We start from the raw sequence: 22,839 nt of genomic DNA, 5'->3' as shown, positions 1-22,839 counted from the left end.
CTAAATCTTTGGCTGCTGAGGCCTCACTGCTGGGGCTCAGAGGTTGGAGTAGGCGCCTCAGATAATAACCATGATCAGCAGTGTCATTTGCCTTCCCTTAGGACCACCCTCCACAGAGAAGGGAGGTGGGTTTAGCTGGATGGGGGAGGAACCCCACCCTTCCCTGTCTCTCACAGGTTCATGTCTAGATGATAGATCCTCAGTGTGGTGGTGTGAGAGGTGGAGGAACCTTCAAGAGGTGGGGCTTAGCCAGGTGCAGTGGTGCATGCCAGTGTGTAATCCCAGCAACTCAGAAGGCTGAGGCAGGAGGATGGTAAGTTCAAAGCCAGCCTCAGAAACTTAGCAAGGCCCTAAGCAACTTAGAGACACCCTGTCTCAAAATAAAAAATGAAAAGGGCCGGGGATGTGGGAATGTGGCTCAGTGGTTGGGCCTCTGGGCTCAATCTCAAAAAAAAAAAAAAAAAAAAAAAAGAGGTGTGGCTTAGTGGAAAGTTATTAGGGCATGTTCTCAGAAGAAACTGATATAGGTCTCATGGGACTCTGGAAAGACTGGGTTGTTACATGGCAAGTCCACCCCATGTGGCCCTTTCCACATGCATCCAATTTCCCTTTCTGCTTTTCCACTATGTTGTGATGAAGCCAAGGTGGTCCTCACTAGAGGTCAAATAGATTGGGCTACCTGAACATGGACTTTGGGCTTCTAAAATTATGAGCTAAATGAACCATTTTTCTTTGTAAAATACCTATCTTGGGATATTTTATTACAGCACTAGAAAATGCACTATTACACTGCCATATTCTACTCTTGGGCTGGGGTTCCAAAGAGCCAGTTTCTCCTGTAGTAAAATGCCACTGTTTTCCAATGGGCACCTGGGAGGTTAGTATCACTCTGGGGCCAAGTTGAGTCAGCCTCCTGATCAAGATCTAGGTCTACCTGCTTATAGGAGAGGGGACATTTGGATTATCTTGGGAAGACAGAACAGGTGAAAAATTCAGTTCAAGGTAGGCATGGAACCCACTCTGGCAAGGATTATACCTGAAATATAGTTCAGGGTGAGTGAGGCAGAACCATCAGAAAAGGGAAGCAAGGCCACACAACATACCATTGCCTTTGTCTGAGCGCTGCGGGTGGCTGTTAACAGCATTGGGGACCCCGTGGGTGGCCCAGCGTGTGTGGGCAATACCAAAGTGTGTCTCGAACTCCACCTTTAAGTCCATGCTGTCTTGTTCTAAATGAAAGGAAAAGTAGTTTGATGCACTTTAAAAAGCAAGCATTGACACAGGGCTGCTAAGCAGAGGTGGTGCCATTACACCAAGACATATCGTCCAAGCCATCCTCACCATCAGTCCCATATGCCCCACCACAGGGATTTCAGCCAGACCCATGTTCCACCCAGGATGAAGTTTATTTAGTACTTTAATAACTTAACTCGGGCTGGGGATGTGGCTCAAGTGGTAGCGCGCTCGCCTGGCATGCGTGCGGCCCGGGTTCGATTCTCAGCACCACATACAAACAAAGATGTTGTGTCCGCCAAATACTAAAAAATAAATGTTGAAATTCTCTCTCTCTCTACCTCTCTCTCACTCTCTCTTAAAAAAAAATAACTTAACTCATTTCTTAACCAAAATAAACTGCCTTTAAAAAGAAAATGATAGCTAGGCATGGTGGTACACACCTGCAATCTCAGCTACTTTGCAGGCTGAGGCAGGAGGCTCACCAAGTTGAGACCAATGTGGACAACTTAGTGAGAACTTGTCTCAAAATAAAAAGGATCGGGAATGTAGTTCAGTGATAGAGTGCTTGCTTAGTAAGTGTGAGGTCCTGAGTTTAATCCCCAGTACTGAAGGGAAAAAAAGAAAATGATATATCACTACTATAAGTAGAAAAGCAATATCATTGGCCAGAAAAATTAAAATAAAAAAATACATAACTATTAAAATTTTTTTTAAAAGTCTCCATGTGCCACTGACTCAAATTAAACATCTTACAAAATGTGAATTTTTGCAACATGGACTTAACCTTCCTGCTATTTATCCAAGCTTAGATAAATTCATATTTTTAGTCTAGGGTTCTGTTGGAATATAGTATTTTCAAGTGACCCAAGCCACATCGATTACTCTAATGTAGAACATTTCCTACTTACTGTAAAGTTCTTCATCCAGAGCCTTGACTTTTCCCTTTTTCTTGACTAGCTGAATATGTCTCTCTTTGACTTCATGATTATTCCCATCAATGGCCACACCTGTAATTAAAATTTTTTTTAATATCTTTAATTTTTATTGAAATTGTAAAATGCAAAAATCAATGAGCTTTGATAAGTGCATATACTAGTGTGACCTACACACCTACAAGCTACAGAACAATTCTATTACCCAGAAATATCCCTTAGGTCATTTCCATTCACTTTCCCCATCCCCAAAGAGGCAATGGCCATTCAGTTTCCATCACAATAAACTAGTTTTGCCTGTTCTAGAATTTAACAGAACTGGACACATAAACATTATTTTTTATGGTGGAGAGTTAAGTTTGTCTCACACACCTCATCACGATGTTCCTCCCTATCTGAAGCTTCTGCATCCATGGGACCAGCCCACTACTGACAGAAAATATTTGAAATGAATAAATAAATCACATCTATACTGAATACTTACAGACTTTTTTCCTGCCCTAAACATGAAAAAAAAAAATATTTACATCGTATTAGGTATTATAAGGAATCTAGAAATGATTTAAAGTATGCAGGAGGATGTGGGAAAGTTATATGCAAATACAATGTTATTTTATAGGAGGAACTTGATCATCTATGAATTCTGGTGTCTGCAGAGGTTCCTGGAGGACAACTGTACTCTCCAGCATTAGGGTCATAAGTGCTATTTATTATCATTTTTGTTCCCCAGTATTGCCTACCAAAAGACAACTAAATAGTTTTCAGGAATCTATTTTGAAAGAAGGAGCCACAACTATGGCCATACTTCCCAGTAAGCAGGGAAATATATGCTTGGATCCTGGTCTTGGCTGCCCAGCAGGCACTACCACACCTGCTACTAATGGCAATGGGCTTATTCAAGGGCACTGATCCTTTGTGCTCTTTGCATTATATTTTATCTGCTCTTTTCATTCACTCACACATTAGTGTGCCTGTGACCTTTTATCTGACTCGCTTTCTCTTAAGAACTGATAGGGATATAAAATTATCTGGTTTTACTCCACTTTTCAGATTGCTTAATTAACAATGGGGAAAGACTAAATATTCATCTATTTGGCAGGTAGAGGAGGAAACCCTGAGATAGCCATTCAGGGGATGATTGTCAATAATCAGAAAGATATTTAGGAAGAGTTTAGAATAATGGAAATGCTAAATGAAAAAAGAAGAATATAAAATTATAGGAACTGGGAATGTAGCTCAATCATAGAACATGTGCTTAGCATATGAGAGGCCCTGAGTTCAATCCTCAATACCAAAAAAAAAAAAAAAGAAAGAAAAAAGAAAAAGTATACCCATACCCATATACACATTGATTACAAAATCGTATAAATATGATAGGGAAAACAAACAAAATCTATGTATAACACCTATATATAACTGGGGAAGGGTAGAGACCCTTTCCCAGTTCAGACTAGATCAATATACAACAATGACCACATGAAGGGCACTGAGATATTGATGGAAGATACTTTATTGAGGTATGGTTGACATTCGGAAAGTTGTATATATTTAATGTGTACAACTTGATGAGTTTGGAAGTAAATATTGATCTCCACAATTTATGCCATAAACTTACCCATCTCCAAAAGTTTCCTCTTATTCTTATTATTATTACTAAAATTATTATTGTGTTATGTGTGTTAAGAGCACTTAATATAAGATCTACCCTCCTAGCAAAAACTTTTTTTTTTAATACCAGGGATTGAATCCAGGGGTGCTTAACCACTGGGCCATATCTCCGTTCCCCCCACCCCTTTTTAAAAATATTGTTTTAGCTGTTGATGGACCTTTATTTTATTTATGTATTTATATGTGTTGCTGAGAATCAAACCCAGTGCCTCTCACATGCCAGGCAAGTGCACTACTGCTGAGCCCCAGCCCCAATCCCACATACCCTTTTTATTTTCTGAGACAGTTGCTGAGAGTGGCTTTCAACTTGTAATCCTCCTGCCTCAGTGTCCCAAACCACTGAGATTACAGGCATGTGCCACTCTACTGAGTGCAAACTTTTTAAGTAAACAGTATAGTATCATTGACCATAGGTGATATATTATTGCACCATCAATAATATATATTTTTGTTTTTGTTTTTATTTTTAGCCCTTGTTTCTTCCTTTCTATAGTTTTTAAAGATAATTTTCTTGGGGCTGGGGTTGTAGCTCAGTGGTAGAGCACTTGCCTAGCATGTGCTGAGTTCGATTCTCAGCACCACATATAAATAAATAAAATAAGGTCCATTAAAAAAAAAGAGATAGTTTTCTCTACTCTTCTATAGTTTTCAAGTTTCTTTAATGAACAAGTGTTATTTTTTACATTGAAAAGAAACATTAAGGAGAAGTATCAGAAAAATGCCTAGGTTGTACAAAGCCCCACCAAAAAGGAAATGGGTGAGAGAAGAAGCTGCTCAAGCGTCCCAAGACCATGAGGTGACCTGCAGCTCCTACCTGCCGAGTCATAGCCTCTGTACTCAAGCCTCTGCAGGCCCTTGATGAGGGTTTCGAAAATCTCCTTCCTTGTCCGAGGGACTCTGTAGTTCATGTAGGCGAAGATTCCTGTTCAAAGAGAAAAAAAAAGTCACATTAAAAAAAAAAAATCTCTGATCATCGTTAAAAGAAAATACTCCTGGGAATGCAGACACAGGTGGCATCTCAGGAAGGCTCTCAGGCTGCTTGCAGAGGAAAACGTGGCTCTCCCTGGCATAACTGAAGAATGGTGCTTCCCTCCTGCTTCTAGAAGGGTGTTGTACTTAGTCCTTCCCCCTTATGACAAAAATGCTCATGAATCCTGTGCCATACCCCTTGGCCAGGCAATTCCACTGCAGAGAATTTATCCTCTGGATGTACTTACAAGAAAGCTTTCATTGTGTGGCATTTGTATAAGTTAGCAAAGCAATCCAGTCATCTTGGGACATGTAAAAGCCCCCAACTCCATGTGTTCTTTGATTTCTACAGAACATGCCTGAGATGAATCATAAAAGAGTCACAGCAGCCACCTGTGGCAGGTGGGGACAGAAGTTGGAGCCTTTGCTTCCACTTTCCACTTGTCTGTATGGCTTGGAATTGGACCATAAATAAGCACTACTTTTATTATTGCAAGAAAATCCATCTTATGCCCCTCATGCCCTGGATAGTCCTGATTGTCAAGCCAGGGTGGCGAGCCAAGATTTTACTTGACTTTATTTTCTGTATTTGTATTTCAAAGTAATATTTTTTCCAAATAGAAAGTAATAATCTGCCTTTCCACATTCTTCTACTCCCCTGTTTGCAACTATGCCCCCCATTTGCATCTGCTTCTCTCCTGCTCTGTAAGTGTCCCATTCCATTATCCCTCTGTCCTTTCAACCTCTTTGTCCCCACTTGAGAAAAAACTGCCCACTTCAGAGCTCAGTTCCCACCCCACCTTCCAGAGGAGGCTTCTTCTGGCTCTTGACATGAGTGCTCCCATCTCTGGGCAATACTGATGTAAGTCTTGCGTCATGGGCATCTATATTCCCTGACAAGAGCTGCTATGGTTTGGATGTTGTTTGTCCCCCCAAAGGTTCATGTGCTGGAAACTTGGTCTCCAGTGTGGTGGTGTTGAGAGGGTGGAACCTTTAAGAGGTGGAGCTAGTGAAAGGTAATTTGGTCATGGGGGCTCCACCCTGGGAATGGACTGGTGTTGGTGTTGCAGTGTGGTTGGGTCTTGTAGGGGTGAATTAGTTCTCATGAGAACAGGTTGTGATAAAGTGAGGCCACTCCACATGTTTGGTCTCTTTTGCAACTTTTTCCCTTTCTGCTTCTCTTGTTATGCACACATGGGAGCCCTCACCTGGGCCCTGGGTGCTATGCTGTTTGGCTCTTTCAGCTACAAGAATCATGAACCAAATAAATTTGTTTACTTATAAAGTTAGCAGCCTGGGGGCTGGGATTTTGGATCAGCGGTAGAGTGCTTGCCTAGCACGTGCAAGGCCCTGGATTCGATCCTCAGCACCACATAAAAAAATAAATAAATAAAATCAAGATATAAAAAAAAACTATTACAAAAAAGTTAGTAGCCTGTGCTATTTTGTAATAACAACACAAAATAGACTTTTGACAAGCACACAGGCTGGCATGTCCATACATTTTTATGTGTTTTGGCACATAATTCTTGTTCAATAAACATATGTAGAATGGAATGACCATAAGTCTGTATTAATGGGAAAAAAACAATAATACGAAACATGAAGTTATTGGGGTTCAAGGATATTCATAGTAACTGTCAAGTCCATTCAAGCTGTTATAATAAAATACCATTGACTAGGTAATTTGTGAACAATGGAAGTATATTCTGCACAGTTCTGAAGGCTGGAAAGTCTAAGGTCAGAGTGCCAATAGATGCCCTGTCTAGTGAAGAATCACTTTCTCAGGAATAATGGTATTCTCACTCTAACCTCCTTGGTGGAAGGATGAAGGGCCCTCTCTTGGGTCTTTTATAAGAGCACTAATTCCATTTATGAGGGTTTTGCCTCCATGACATAATCACTTCCAAAAGGTTCCACCTCCTAATTCCATTGCCTTACAAGTGAGAATTTCAACATATTCATTTTGGGGAACATCAACATTAAGATCACAGCAGAAGCTAATCTCACTGTGTGCCAGGCCAAGTGTTTCCACAGAAATGTCAATCAAAACTCTCGACAGTCTCCAATGCTGATCCTGACACTATTTTCTTCTCAACTTAAGCCTGGAGAGGTTGTCACTCATTTAGAGTTGAGAGTGGAACCAAGGAGAACTGACTTTAGGACTTAAATGCTCCTAACCACTATAGAGTGCTTCCTCTAGAATTAATTGATGAGGGTTAAAGAAGGTTTATGTTCCCATTGCATTTTGCTGGGATGGTAGGATTAAAATTTTTCCAGCAATGAACCTCAACAGAAGACTCTTTACCTACAGATTACCCAGGACCAATCACAATTATATACTAAATCATCTATAATACCTCCAACTTTTAAGATTAGATTCAAGTCCTTACAGTGTATCTGAAGGTTGGATCCCCTCATACCAACATTTAACTTACTAAAATTCATCTGCATATACTTGGTCAAAAAATAGGCCATAAAATTAAACAGTACTTAAATTATATTATATTTAGCATTCTTAAAAACTGTACATTATTGTACATGAGATATATTTGTACCCACGTATTAAGGTATGAGGTTTGGATATAAAAATAATGCACAATGTACTTTCTAAGCAGTTACAGAATTTTTTTTTAATTTTAACGTGGCCAAGGGCAATTTTGATGGTAAGCTATTTTCATCTTCCTTGCTGACCTCAGGTCAGGTGAGAGATGCTGAATGCAAGGGCTGTGTGTGCAATTTGGGTCCCTCCTCCCCTCCCTGTGGGGCGAGGTGTCCCTCCAAAGAAGGTGCCTGCTACTGCAGGGCTGCTGTTGACCATTTATGATGCCAGGAGCTCACATTTTTTACCTTACACTTCAAACCAAAAAGACATCTAGCCCTTGTATAAATTTTGTCACCTTATTTTTATAAAAAGATAGTTATCTTTTAATATCAACATTCATTTTTTAAAAATTATTGATGGACCTTTATTTTATTTATTTATATGTGGTGCTGAGAATCGAACCCAGTGCTGCACACATACTAGGCAAGCACTGTACCACTGACAGCTTTCTTGAGATATAAATATACTTATATATTATAAATATGTAATATTATCTTACATTTAAAGCATACAATGCAACAGTTTTTAGTGTATTCACAAAGTTGTGCAACTATTTCCACAATGTATATTTAGGTGAAATTCTTCCCAACATTCATTTTTCTGCAACAATGAGAAAGTTCCCTGGATGGTATGGTCAAATTCTAGTCAAAAAAAGGGCACAAAACTATGGAAGACAGTTAGGTGAAGGGTGAAGCAACTCAATGCAGTATTTGGAATTCCTTATTTGGAATTTTGATTTTTGAGGTTTCAATGACCTCAATCTGAACATATTAAATGGAAAATTCCAGAAATGAACAATTCATAAGTTTAAATTGTATGACATTCTAAGGATGGTTTACCACTCCTGCCCAGGAGGTGAACCTTCCCTCTGTTCAGTATGGCCACACTGTAAATACTCCCCACCCATTAGTCACTTAGTGGCTGTCTGCATTATTGGACAGACTCCTTCAGTACTGCAGTGCTTGTGTTCAAGTGACTCTTATTTTACTTACTAACAACCCCAAAGTGCGAGAGTATTGCTGGCAACTTGATACGCCAGAGAGGAGCTATAAAGTACTTCCTTTAACTGAAAAGGTAGAAGTTCTTGACTGAATCAGAAAAGAAAAAAGATCATACACTGAGGTTGCTAAGATCTATAGTAACAATCTGAAATCGCAAAGAAGGAAAAAGAAATTCATGCTAGTTTTGCTGTCACACCTCAAACTGCAACCATACAGTATAATTGCTTATTTGAAAATTATAGAGTTTGGTACTCTCCACAGTTCAGGTATCTACTGGGAGTCTCAGAACACATCCCCCACAGATAAAGGGAAACTACTGTAGATCATCATTAGAGTCTTTTTAAAATAAACTTTCCTAGCAATCCTGGGAATGTTCCAGAGCTATACCTAAGTTTACTAAGAGGAACTGGTGTGCATTGCAGATGACATAAAGGCCCAGAAAGGTAACCATGGACAATCTGAAAAGATTTAAAATCTGGATTGTTTTCATATGAAGCCTCTTGGATTCAGCTTGCCATTTTTCCTCTGCAATCCGCCTCTTCTAAGCCACATGTCACTTCTGACCACATATCTGGAATGTACATTCTATTTGGCACCTCAGATCCACAATGGCCTCCAAGCTGAGTGCAGGGGGTGCCAGAGGTCCCTAGTAGGCTGGGACCATTAAAGGGTCTTTGTCTTCTGGAACCAGCTTTATTCAAACACAGCTAGGAGGCTCAGTGGCCACTCAGGGCACAGTTTGGAAATTGACTACAGTGAGGGAGGCTGCCAAGGAGTGGTTTTTAAGGTCTTCATGCAAGAAGGAATAAATCTAATTTTCAATGTGAAATCTCTATTCAGTAATTTCTTTAATTAATTAAGCACCTTCTTTTTCCTTGTGCAGCTCATCTTCTTGGCTGGATTCTCTATGCACTCTACTGAAGTGACTAAAACAACATTTATAATGATATTTATTATCAACAGCTCTTATTATTCAAAAAAAGATAATAAAATAACAATTCTCTTTTGGAATCCCTTCCATACATAAATAAAAGTTACAATGAGAAAAGTTAGACAATAAGTGAGAATTTAAATTTGGGTATCCTCTTTGGAAAGCAATTTGGCAATCTCTCAAAATTAAAAATGTACCCACATGCTGACCAAAGCTGTTGCACTTCTAGAAATGTATTCAACAGACATATTTGCAGAGACACACACATGTGTGTGAAAGAATAGCAGCAGTGTTGTTTGTGGTCACTAAAGACTAGAGTCAGTCTGATACTTAACAGGAACCTGGTAAGGGCCAGTGCAGATGCACAGAGCACACTTCAGCAGGCAGTTCCCCCCAGAGAACAAGGTAAAGCTGTGCACTCTATTGGAAAGCAATAGAAATCTCCAAGATATGAAGTGAAAAAAGCAACTTGCAGAACATAAGTAAATTATGCAGGGTGGGGCAAGAAGCTGCATAGAGTACAGTCTTCCCTTGGTATCCACAGGGGATTGATTCTAGGTTTCCTTGCGGATACCAAAATCTGAAGATGTTGAAGTCTTTCATGAATGTAACCTACACATATCCTCCTCTTCCCCTCCTTCCCTCCTTCCTTCCCTTCTTCCTTTTTACCTGTGCTGAGAATTGACACCCAGGGCCTTGTGCATGCATCCCCAGCCAAATTTTATTTTATTTTATTGTGGTGCTGGTAATCAAATCTAGGGCTTTCTATGTGCTAGGCAAGTGTTCTATCACTGAATTATATCTTCAGTCTCCTCCTGTATACTTTCAGTCACCTAGAGAATATCTTTCAGTTATCTAGATAACTGATAATACATAATACAATGCTTACACACCACCTCATTCTCAGGGACTCTAAATAGTACTCAGTGCATTGAAAATCCAAATTTTGCTTTTTGGAATTTTCTGGATTTTTTTTACCCCAAATATCTTCTATCCAAGGTTGATTGCATCTACGGATCAAAAATATTTGGAAGAAAACTTGCATCTGTACTAAACATGCACAAACTTTTTTCTTTGTCATTATTTCTAAACAAGACAATGTAACAATTTACATAGCATTTACATGGTATTAGGTCTTATAAGGGCTCTAGAAATGATTCAAAGTATATGGAAAGATGTGTATAGGTTCTATGCAAATATGGTGCCATTTTATAAGGAACTTGTGCATCTGTGAATTTTGGTATTTTCAGTGGTCCTTAAACCAATTTCCTGCTGATACCAAGAGACAACTGTATTTCTGGAAGGGACCCAAGACCCAGGGGGCAGTGTTCAACTTTGAAAAAGCCCCTGGATATGGGGCAGAAACTTCCTTTTACCACTGCATGTGTCCTCTCTGTACGGTTTGCCATATGCCAGAATATACTTTTTAACTCAGTGCTAGTATATGAATAAGTGTTAAGTACATGATTGTTATCTAAATAATTAGAAAAGATCTAAATAAAAAAATATTCCATTCTATCATAAGAGGGATGTCCCAGCTAAGGTACAAGGATCAACAAGAAGAATTGTGTGAAATAGACATAGCCCTGATTCACCCTGATCTCCTGATGGGGACAGTCATCCCAGTAAGGGGGGCTGAGAGTTTGCAAAGACAAGAACAGTGATGGTGAGGCACCTGACTTCTGGTCAAAACTCTGCCTTGCTCCGCTTTCTCAGGGAGCAGCGCCACTTTGGGTGTGTTGGCCTGGTCCATCAGGTCTGCTATGCCACAGGGCCTCAAATGTCCTGACAAGGCCCTCCTGCCTCTCCACCTTCTGAGCTGGCTCAAACCAACTGGACTTCACTGTGGCTCACCAGCCTTGTTTACCTGAAGGTGAACAGCCAAAAGAGGATAGAAAGGACCACCTGAGCACACCCTTCCATCCATAAAAAGAAAGATTCATGGTCACGCCACCTGGGTTGGCCTCCTTCTTTTCCCTGCCATTCTCTAGTTATAATAAGACACAGAGATGATGGTGGCTGAAGACCATGGCCAGAGCCAGTTACTGATCTCTAATCCAACTAGGTTCCTTGATTTCTGTGTGGCCTTGAGCAAGCCATTGAATCCCTGTCACTCAATTTTCTTATTAGTGAAATGGGTTACGGCAGCATCTATTCACCAAGGTTGATGACAATTTTAAGTGTTTTCATAAACCACTTAGAATAGTGCCTGTTGCATAGCAAGCAGACATTCAGATAAAATGGAGCAAGGAGCTTCCTATTTTTAACGTGCTGTTGTTGTAAATGCAGGTGTGCTTGCAGAGTGTGGTCATCCCACGAGAAATTATCATTAAGAAAAAACAAGGGAAGTAGTACTATTTTGCCATTATTTTTTCTGGGAATTTTGCCTGGACAAACAATGGTTAAGTCAAATGCATGATTTGGCTGTGGCTTGAGCAAGATTTACTTCATTCCATAAACAGTTTTCTGGCCCACGAGGGCCTTGTCATTGTTCTGGGTGCAACAAAGTGCTGATGGGCTTGAGAGAGTGGGTCAAGAGAGGACACAGATGTACAGGGGCTTCTTAAGCTGACAGGGAACTTACAGACAGCGGGGCCAGGGGCTGAGCGGTAGAAAGGGACTTCCTGTGGGTTGGCTCTTTACAAAGGCTGCTTTGGCTCATTCTGCAGATTTCAGCTGACAGGTTATCTCTGAGATCTAATGCACGCCTTTTCCCCCTCCCCTTTTTATTTCTTATACAGCACTTGCTTTCTTGTCCTTTTGATTTTCCACTGTATTGCAACCCTCATGGTGGGAACACATCTGTCTTATCTACTGCTGCATCCCCAGTATCTAGCCCTAGCATATGTTAAGTGCTCAGTACATAGTTGCTGAATAAATGAATGCACGAATAAATTAATGGGTAGGGATGGCCAAAGTCAGTGGCCTTGGAGCTGGGGCTGAGACGCAGCCACACTCAGTCATACATGAGAAGATGTGTTTTCTGGAACTTATATGGGACAAAAAGCCTAGGGAGGTGGGTAGGCCGAGCTGGGGTGCCTGAGTGCCAGTGTTCAGGGTTAACCCCAAGATCCTCAAACATTAGGCTTATGTCCGGCTACATTATTTCTACACCTATCCTCCACACACAGTGATGATCCTAGGACTGGAATGAGAACCGGTCCTGAGAGAGGGTTTAGAATTCTGCTGGGTAGGTAGAGAATAAACCACCATCACCACCATTTAAAAAGACTTCTGTGTGCCAGTCTTTTCCAAATCTTATCCTGTTGAATCCTCACAACATCCTCTGCTGAGAGATTGTGATTCACATTAATGGACAATCTGAGGTTCCAAGGTCAAACCCTTGAGTAGTTCACAGCTTGGTCTACCTGATTGCAACCCTGGGCTCATCACCATTGCGTTCCCACCCCCAAATTAGCACAGAATCTTATCCCAAGAGGTGAAAAATAGCTCCAATAAAGGGTCACTGGCTTGCAGGAAATGTCCACCTGGCAGCAGACGGAAGAGCTCAGAACTCCCCTGGCTGGGTACAGGCCAGGTGCTACTGGATAGACATGCCCTTCCTTTGCTCCCTGCCAACTCCAGCCCACCCTGGAACACTCCTGCCTCTCATTCCACATTTCTTTTCCTGTTCAGCCACCTTCCCAGCAGGGCCTCAGTAACTACAGCAACCCAGGCTCCAACTACATTCCTCCTTCCCCTTCTCTTCCTGCCATGGCCCATAGCTGCTGTCCTCAGCCTGGCATCCACCTCTCCTTCCATTGAGTCTGACCCATTCTTAGTCCCACAACCCTCTTCAGTACCCAACCTACAGGTTCCATTTCTGTGGTGTGTCTGAGCAGGTGGCAATTGCCCCTGGATCCTCCATGCCAATTCTCACACGATGTCTTCTTTATCCCCCTCACCCTAAATGAAAACAGTTCTTCTCTCCTCTGAACTCCCCTTTTTGTTTGTCCATCCTGTTTTTCAAGACATCTGTGATTTTCTACTTTCACTTCTTGCCCCTGACTGGACTCTACCCCAAGGTTGCCCATAACTTAAGAGAGGTGTCACCAACAGATGACCGGATTATAAATAAGCCAAGAGGTCAAGGCAGTAAACCACTTTGAGGGAGAGTCCTTCCCTTTCTAATTCTCTCAGTCTTTCCAAAGAAATCAAGGAGGAAATATCCACAAGGTGCCTCTTTTACACTTGGAACAGGCACCAGGCTAAGAATTTGGAAGCAGTCTTATCAAGTGAAATGCCAAGGCAGGAGGAGTGGTAGGAGAGGCAGTCAGATGGTGGAAGCTGGGCACTCAGAAGGGCTGGACTGGGAGGAGGGTCTGGAAATGGAAGACTTAGTGAAAAGTTTGAGATCCAGAGTCCATGAGACCTTTTAAAGAAAGAGAACACTCTGCAATCTCTGCAAAAACAGCCTTGAGCCATGCACTCCTCCACAGGTAAGAGAGCCAAGGTGATTTGCAGAAAAGCCTGGCCAGGGAGAGAGGGGTTGGCAGAGGGGGGGAGGCTGCAGTGACCCAACCACCCCAGCTCAGCCACACTCTATGCCCACACTCCTGCCCTGGAACCCAGAGGTCTCAAATAGCTTTTCAAGGATCCACTTTTAGAACTAATGAGGAAAGTGAATGAGGAAAGATTCCAGAAAGAGAGACACAGAGATAAATACAGAGGGTCTCCTGATATGCTTTTTGAAAGGGGACCATGGCCCAGTGGCTCTAACTCACCTTGGAAGTCTGGGGCTTCTAGCACTCTCTGTACAAGCCTTGAGAAATCAGTCAGGAACTTGAGTTCAAAGGTCTTATGGAGGGCTGGACAGGCAAGGGCCTCTCAGGTCCAGGTCTCAGTCCCCAAGAGATAGATAATGACAATGACCAACTCATGGAAGTGATCCTCCCTGGATTCCCAGCTGTTAAGTAGAACTAGGAGCTCTAAACTCCTGGAATATTCTCTACAATCCTTGGAATGCTTTGGGTGAAGGGGAGGGGTAGTTTGGGACCTGGATGATGAAGGAAGGTAGTCAACTTCACAACTGGACAGGTTGGGGTTCACAACCCAATTTGATGTTGTTTTGGAAAATATCAACATCTCTCTGTGCATGAGTTTCCCAATAAAAAACAGTACCCACCCTGTGGGTGAGAGTGAGCAATCCCACATTGACAGAGGCCTAACTTGTACCCCACTCAAAGGAGGGACTTGTTCTATAGGAGCTATATCACCACCCACCCAGACTGGAACCTTCCCCATACTGAGGTCTCTCTTTCTCCCATCATCCATTATTTCTCAGAATTGAAGTAAATGACCTTTTTAGACCATGAAACTAGTGCAGATTAGATGTTAGTCTAAGTCCCAAACTGTATTACTACTTGCCTGAATAAGAGTTGGCCAAATGGGTTTCTGTCTTAAGGAGTGCTCATATGATTCTGGAGAAAGAGAACAGTGCTGTTGTTGGTTTATTCTCTTGTGCAAGGCACACAGGTGTGGGGGAAGCCAAGGGTGAGGGCTACAGAGGAGGCTGTGTCCTCTCTTACTATCCAGTCCTTGTTCTTGTAGACTGGACAGGGCACTTTATCAGTGAGATGGGGGTGAGAATTCCTACTGCTTCCTTAAAGATACGAGAGTAAAGGTATAATGTCTCATGGAAATGTGGTCCCACAGCCAAGTTCTTAAAGAGAAGGACAAGGGCCTAATGGCCACATCAGCATCCATGAGTGGATCTGGTGTCTGGCTCAGGGTTAGCAGGGGGACTTGACTCCTCTAGGAAGGGGGACTTGGCTCCTCTAATCTTAATCAGCACCAGGCCTCCTTGGGACTCCCTGGGTTAAAATTATCTCCAGATAAATTCACCAGATAACAGTAGACTCTGCTTCCTGTAGTGAACACAGACAAGGCACTTCTATTTTTATTTGAAAAGTTCCTGATGTCCATGTCATTTAAAGATTTCACCAAGAAAAAAAAAATCAGGAAATGCCTTATACTCTAAATTTTATTAAAAGAAATAAGTTTTAAGAAAAAAATAGAAGTTTTATTTAAATTGCCAAAATTCAGCTATAAAAGAAGCCAAACTGTTTTTTTCCCCAGTGAGAAATATTTCCTTTGAAAACTATAAAAAGAAGCAAATGATCAGATTAAATTGCCCACTTTCTCCTGCGCTGAATTCATCTTCAGAATCCTCCTGTATTGACTAGAAACTCCAGTTAATCTCTCTTTATAAATTAATTTTATTAAACACAAAAATAATCCCCCTTTTTTTTTTTTTTTTTTGGTACCATGAATTAAACCCAGAATGTGGCTTAATTGAGCCACATTCCAAGCCTTTTAAAAAATATTTTATCTAGGGTCAGGGTCTCACTGAGTTGCTTAGGGCCTTGCTATATTGCTAAGGCTAGCTTTGAACTTGCGATCCTCCTGTCTCAGGCTCCTGAGCCACTGGGGTTATAGGTGTACGCCACTGCACCTGGCTAATCCCTTCATTTGGAAGCACTGCTTACTGTTGGGCAAGATGGTATGTGCCTGTAATCCCAGCTACTCGGGAGGCTGGGTCAGGAGGATAGAAAGTTTGAAGATAGGCTGAACAATTTAGCAAGACCCTGTCTCAAAATGAAGCTGAGGATGTAGCCTCTTGGTAGAGCACCTACTTAGCAGGCATGAATCCCTGGGTTCAATTCCCAAACAATACAAAAACACTGTTTACTAATGTTATATTACAAAATTTCCAGAGGTTTCTCTGAAGTTGGGAAACCCCTGATAGATATGACTGACCAATGGAGGAAGCACACAATGATAGGAAGGAAGAGGAGTAGGGAGAAGAGGGAGACAGCCAGTGTGAGGGAGTTGCTGCTGTGTGCAGACTCTGCTAAATCTAAATTCTTTATCCAAGAGTGCCAATGTCAGCCCTACGAGTAGGGGCTGCCATGTGCTGGAGCTGCTAGCATTGGTTCCCAAGAGCTCACTGTGGATTATCACTTCTCAACTTCAATTCAAGGACCTCACACTGATGGCCTGACACTAGCCATGGTTGGGGTGGACAGTATTTGGACTCCAGAAACTGGCAAACCAAAAAGGCTATTGTTCAACATCTATCAGCACATTGCTGGGTAGAGGTCTCTGTTTTACTCTCTTCTGCCAGTGAGGTTACTGAGACTTGGAGAGGAATAAAACCTAGCAACCTGACCCCGGATAAGGACACATCAATTTCAAAGCTTATGAAGACAACACTTCCTTTTGAGGAATCCATCTATGAATTGAAACATTACAAGGAGGAAAGGAGTGTCATATTTGATGACGGGATTTTTAAGAGTTAGAAGTAGGTGAAAAAAAGGTAATCCCTTCCCTGAGTCATTTAATCTCCTTGGATTTCCATTTCCTAAGTTATCACAGTAAATGATCCCTACTCCAGCTGAGACAAGAGGTAAGTCCCCTTTATGAGTGCAAGGACTGCTGTATAGGCAAATGAATTGTGTGTATGAGTGTCCCTGGTCCCTCTTGATTCTGGGGAATAAAAACTATGCCTGCTTCTTGTAGGGAAGAGGTAAACAGAGAGAATATGTTCACAAATGGCAAGATGCATTGAATGCCACAATTATATGAAGTGATAACTGATGTTTAAAGAAACTATTAAATCTATTTGGTTCAATGGGGTATGTGGCATCATGCCAGTAAAGAACAGGGTATTTAACTGATATCCACACTCACCTTCTGAACACTATGGGTCCAGTCTGAGAGTGATGGAATTTATGGGAGGAGGATGCTGGTGAACTTTTGGCTAAGTCCTCATGGCCAAGACTCAAGCATCTGGGATTTGCAATAACAGACTGTCTTGGGGTGGGGGTTGGGGGAAGACACCTAAAAGGACAATCCAACTATAGCAAGATAAATAGTGTCCCTCAAAATATCAGGCCATAATCTCTAGAATCTGTAAAGGCTGCCTTATATGGGAGAAGGTCTTTATAGATGAGAGGAAGTTAGGATCTTAAGATGGGAGATTATCCTGGATAATCTGAGTGCCCTAAAAGCAATAAAAAGTGTTCTTTTAAGAGGGAGGTAGGGGATTTGATGTAAACGAGAAGGTGATGTGACCATGAAGGCAGAGACTCGAGTGATTCTCGAGAATCACTCGACCATGAAGGCAGAGATCATACCTGAGCCTGGATCCTTGGAGCACTGCCCCAGGTCCTCCCTTTCCTTCTGGGAAAGTCAGTTTCTTGTGTCTTCTGTGCCAGCATCCTAAACTCAGACTGCTAGGAACAAACAGGTCACATGGGTGACTAAGGCAGCTGGGAGGGGGTTGGAGAATTGGGAAGCTGGAGCCCAGTTCAAGGGTCCACCTATGAACTATTTTGAAATATGGACTCAGGACTCAGGTTGTCTTCAAATCTTCACATCTTAGATTTTTACAAGAGAAGTTTAAAAAAAAATACACCTACTTAAATGAACTCTCCCAATTTTGTAATTTGGTAACTAATTAAAAAAATGTTTAATGGAACTAAAAGATTTCTGGCTGGCTGGTTTGGCCTTGGACTATCAGATTGTAGCCTGTGCCAGAGATTCCCACTCTGGCAGCATTTACCGGCAGGGTTATCTAGTCCCTGGTCAGTGACGGGCCTCCAGACTATCCTTCCAACTCACCTGCCCCTTCTTTGAAAGGGGAAATCACACCAACATGATCTTCAAAACCCAAGGGCCTGGAAAATACAGGCCCTCTCCATGAGCAGTCATTTACAAGTGGCTTCATGAGGAGAGAAGGGAAAAGAGGGAGGGAAGAAAATATAGTAACCTTCCTACTGGCAAAGAAAAAAAAAAGTTAGCAAAATGCTAGCAACTCTCAGATGTCAACCAAACAGGCATGAGTATCTAGTGTCATTTCAGCTAAACTTGCAGTGCCATCTGTCCAGTTTGTGGAGCATCAGTACTATTGGGTCCTCGTCTTCTGTGGGTAAAGCAACAAAGACATAATGTGAACATGATCATCAACTAATTGATAAGGAAGGGCCTTTGATCTTGATCCCTGAAGGAACAGCCCAGGAGATCTGAGACCTGAGGCTGCTTTGAATGACAGTAACAGGCATAGCCAAGAGAAAGGACCTAAAACAATTCCTCTTCAGACACAGATTTGCATGGACCTCTCCAGACCTCAGTTTCCCCCAATATAAAGGGAAGAGATTTTGTTTCTTTCCAGAAGCATTTTCACAATCTTTGCCAATGGAAAGATATTCTTGTGCCAATGGAACAATCATTTCTATACTATTTTCCTGTAAAATTGACTAGTTTTTCAAAGACTTAATGAATTCATTATAAAAGAAAACCATGAAAGGAAAACCAGTATTCTTTGCCATACATACATGGACTATAATTTGAAAAAACGCAGACCAACATGTTTAATTCCAGCCAGCTGTTGCTGCCTGCTCTGAATATGGAATGGCTGCCTCTGGTCAAAGGGTGTTTGTCAAGTGTCAGAGAGATGTTAAGACACATTAACACCAAGATGAGACTTTCTCTCGCTCAACTTTCTCTCTCTCTCTCTCTCTCTCTCTCTCTCTCTCTCTATATATATATATATATATATATATATATATATATGTTTTTTTCCTTTTAAGAAAGCATAAAAAAACTATGATTTTTTTAGATTTGAAGGAGATAGAGTCCCCCAAAGCACAGAAAGACATAGGAGAAAGTGGGATACAAGTAGGAAGCAGGATGGCGGTGGTGGTGGTGGTGGTGGGTGGGTGTGTTGATAAAGGGACATCTGAAGAGGAAAGGGAAGCCTATCTAGTGTCAGAGTCTCCTATGGAAGTCTGGCTCTTAGGTCACCAATGAGTCAGTATCTTGAATACTACTCTGAGGGCTGGGAACCTGAAGAGCTTGGGGATCTGGCAAAACTGCCACCTTTGCCTCATCTCTACCCCCCAAAACGCTCCAGGGCAGCCCTACACATTGCAAATAATGTCTGGAAGTGCTGAGATTTTGGCTGAAGTTTCAGGAATCTAAACTGATGCCTACTCCACCTAGGTGAGGCTCTCTCTCAAAGCCAGCTGCCTACACCTTGATCAGTCGTTTGTTTTCCCCATCGTCTGGCCTGGGATACAAGGCCTGAACAGACCTTGGCCCAGTGCTCACCGCTGGCACTCCCCACGCTGCATCCCTCAGCGAAGTCAGAGAGACGCCTTTCATAGCTTCAAAAGTTCCACCAGGTTCTCCAGCCACAGGAGGCTGGAATGGGTAACTGAATCCTACTCAAGGAGAGGGGAAAAAAAAAAAAAGTACAGTGACCTTTTGTCCCAGCAGAAGTTCCCGTCTCTCCCGGCCAGCCAGCGGAGGCGGCCCAGCCAGGAGAGTAAGGAATTACAGATGTGAGCCCAGGGCCATGGCTGCCCTCCTCACTGTCCGGATGCCCAGCGGGACAGCTCGGGACTCCGCGGAAATCTGGACACCGGAGCCGGAGCCCTGCCCAGATGCCTGCCCTGAACTCCTTCTCCTAGTTTAGGGCACAGGCTCGCGGGTCTTTACTGCCTTCCCCCCGCCTTGCCGAGAGCTCTTTTCAGCAAAGAAACGTCAACACGGAATCCACCCTTCTAAGGGCAAGAGGTTCTTTTCGGGTTGCGAGAAAGACGCGCAGGCCCCTCCCCAGCTCACCAAGCTGCTTTGGATGTCCCGGGGTGAGCCTACTGGGAGCGGGCAGTGGGGTTTCCTGGCCTCGGTGGGCGCGGTGGGCTAAGACACGAGTTGGACACCCTGCTCCCAGGATGCTCGAGCTTGCGCGTGGCCGCCTTTGTGGGCGACTCGGGAGAAGTGGAGAAAAGCGCCCTCGCTGGACATGGGGTGGGGACACCTCTGTGTTGAGGGGGCTCCAGGCCCAGGACCGGACTGATTTCCTCCCCTCTGAGGATGGGTCAGGCCTGGGTCCTCTCACAGTGTCGGAGACCGAGGATGGGTATCCCCCTAACACCTCCCTAGGACACCTCTTGTGGGTCCGGGGATGGGATGAGGCAGGCCTGATCAATGAAAGCCCCACGGTCTGGCACTAGGGCAGATAGGCGCCCCTCACCAGGTCCCTGCTCTTGGCTCTCTGGCGGAAGCGCTGAGGGGACTTGGAGGAGGGGTCCGCGGATCGACGCTGCACTCACCGCACATCGTTGACTGTTCCTCTGGGTGTCTGCTTGTCTGCGCGGTCCGGATACTCCGTGCACTCCGTGCGCTTTGCGCTCCGCGGGCTCAAGCTAGCGCCGCTGGGCCTCTGGCGCTTATAACAGCTAGCCCTCTGAGAGGGGTAGGGCCGGGGCGGGGCCTCTGCCTGCCTGCCTGCTCCCCATTGGTCCCTGGTTGTCTTGACAACTGCGGGGACAGGGCCCCCCAGAGTCAGAGAAGCGGGTGAAGGGCGGTTCCCAGGCGCAAATCCCGAATGTAATGCAAAGGCGTTGGGCTGGAGTACACCAGCTGCCCGAGTTCAGACCTCAAGTCAGCCACTGCCTAGGCGTGGGACTTTGGGCAAGGAAATTATCACTCCATGCCTCAGTTTCCCCATCTGTAAAATGGGGACAACAATAGAACCTACCTCCCAGGTCGTGGTGAGGATACCAACAGTCTGTGCAAGGCACAGCACAAGGTCAGACATAATAAATGTGCACAAGAAAACCCCTACGTTAGGCCCTTATTATTGGTATACACCCTTGTATGTGCCAGACATTTTTTCCGAGTATGAAAAAAGGGGCTCATGATAGACACATAAATCTGGTCCCCCACCCTAGAAGAAAGAATTACTGTTCTTAGGGGAAAGAGGAGAAAATCAGTGCTACTTGAAGATGGAAAAGGACTTTACTAAAACTGGATGGCCACAGCGGTGGCAGAATCCTAACTGGAGATTTACCATGAAGCCAGAATTTGGAGGCAGGGATTCCTCAGGTTGGAAGCAAACTGGGGACGACCCAGAAAGCTGTCCCCTTCTGGAGCTGTCTTGCTTGCAGCTGGCCGGCAAGAGAGTCATAGGCCCCCTCAGTCCCAAAATGGCGTGGAGCCTGAATATGACCCTTCTGTGAGTCACTGGGCTGGCGTTCCCTAGTCTCGGTTCCGGCCTCCCCTTCCCTCCCCAATGAACTCCAGGCCCCTAGTCTCCCGAGGAAGGTCACGAGAACTGGCCCAATATTTGCGTACTTTGAAGCCATCTGTGTGTGCTTTTTTTTTTTTTTTAACTTAGAAAAAAAATCCTGAAATTCTAAACAGATCCTCCTGCAGAAGTGTTAGGAAAAAAGGAGAAAGAGAAGAATGAAGTGTTTATGGCTTGTGGGAAATAGCAGAGTTGATTTGATGACCATAGCATTTATCCCTTTCCCATTACCATGCCAGGTTCCCGATTGTTTGTTCATTTGTTCATTCATTCATTCATTCCCAAGCACTCACCTCATGCCTGTCCTTGTGCTAGGGACTTGACTAATGGAACAGATCCAGCCTGTGCCCTCTTAGCACTTACAAAATGACAGAGAAGGAGACCCTTCACTAATTGTCACACAGATGGACAATTCCAGGTGGGAGAGGGCTGGGCCAGACAGGTGGGGAGGGTTGCCAGGCTCTGCCTGGGACTGGACTGGGGCTAAGGCTGGTGCAGGTCAGTCGAGAGTCAAGGCAGGTTACCAAAGGAAGTTAACAGACTAGAGAAGGGAGGAAAAAGGCATGTGCAAAAGTCCCATGTCTGAGGGCCAGAACTAAGGTATGGTTGTCAGGATGTTCTACACCATATTGCCCTCTACTGTCTGTAACTGAGGTGGAAACAGGATGATGTCATCAGGCCTTTTGCTTGCACCAAGGCACCAGGACCCCTGGGTCCCAGCAGAGTTAAGATCTGTTCTCCATCCTTCTTGGGGATTCCCATCTCCATAGTGAGAAGTGGCATGAATGACTGCTGTGGCCCCTATGGAGGCATCTGTAGCAGCTGCCCACCTAAACTCCCTTCTGCTTTGGGGACCAGCCCCTAAGAATCCTTTGGGAGGGTGGGGCCTGGGCCTGAATAAGAAGCCACTAGATGCTCCTGGCCTAAGTGTTGGTTCAGGGATCAGCATGTGGCCTATGCTGAGCTCTCAACACCAAGCTCAGAGACATGGGAGAAACCATCAGAAAAGATGAGTTGATCCTCTTCTGGATATGCAGCTGGAGACAGGATAGCCTGATGAGGTTAGGGGTCTTCTTGTCACCTTGGGGTGGAAAGCTTTCTGAGCAATCCAGAGCAGAGCAGATCCTGTAGAATAGAGAAAGATACACATTTGGGGGGACCCTGGATGCAGTCAGGGCTGAAGCCAGAATATACCCTGGGACTTTTCAGTATTAAAATTTCATAGTTTAGGGCTAGGATTGTAGCTCAATGATAAAGTGCTTGTCTAGCATTTGTGAAGCACTGGGTTTGATTCTCAGCACTGCATAAAATAAATAAAGGTCTATCAACAACTAAAAAGAAGAAGAAGAAGAAGAAGAGGAGGAGGAGGAGGAGGAGGAGGAGGAGGAGGAAAGGAGGAG

At 43.6% G+C, this 22,839-nt stretch overlaps 1 protein-coding gene across 1 annotated transcript in view; it reads right to left on the bottom strand.

Annotated features, from left to right (window-relative positions):
* The window catches only part of Gfpt2 (glutamine-fructose-6-phosphate transaminase 2), a 48,828-nt gene extending 28,209 nt beyond the window's left edge, over nt 1-20,619 (bottom strand). Inside the window, exons 1-4 of the mRNA XM_015506427.2 lie at nt 20,463-20,619; nt 4,651-4,758; nt 2,145-2,243; nt 1,104-1,229 (exon numbers count right to left, since the gene is read on the bottom strand). Of these exons, the coding sequence (XP_015361913.1) occupies nt 1,104-1,229; nt 2,145-2,243; nt 4,651-4,758; nt 20,463-20,469 (340 nt within the window). The 5' untranslated portion in view covers nt 20,470-20,619. The remainder of the gene's footprint in view (nt 1-1,103; nt 1,230-2,144; nt 2,244-4,650; nt 4,759-20,462) is intronic.
* Nucleotides 20,620-22,839: the final 2,220 nt, after the last annotated feature.

Source organism: Marmota marmota, unplaced genomic scaffold (assembly GCF_001458135.2).
Source record: "Marmota marmota marmota unplaced genomic scaffold, marMar, whole genome shotgun sequence".
Classification (NCBI taxonomy): Eukaryota; Metazoa; Chordata; class Mammalia; order Rodentia; family Sciuridae; genus Marmota; species Marmota marmota.
This window is presented reverse-complemented; position numbering and strand designations above follow the sequence as displayed.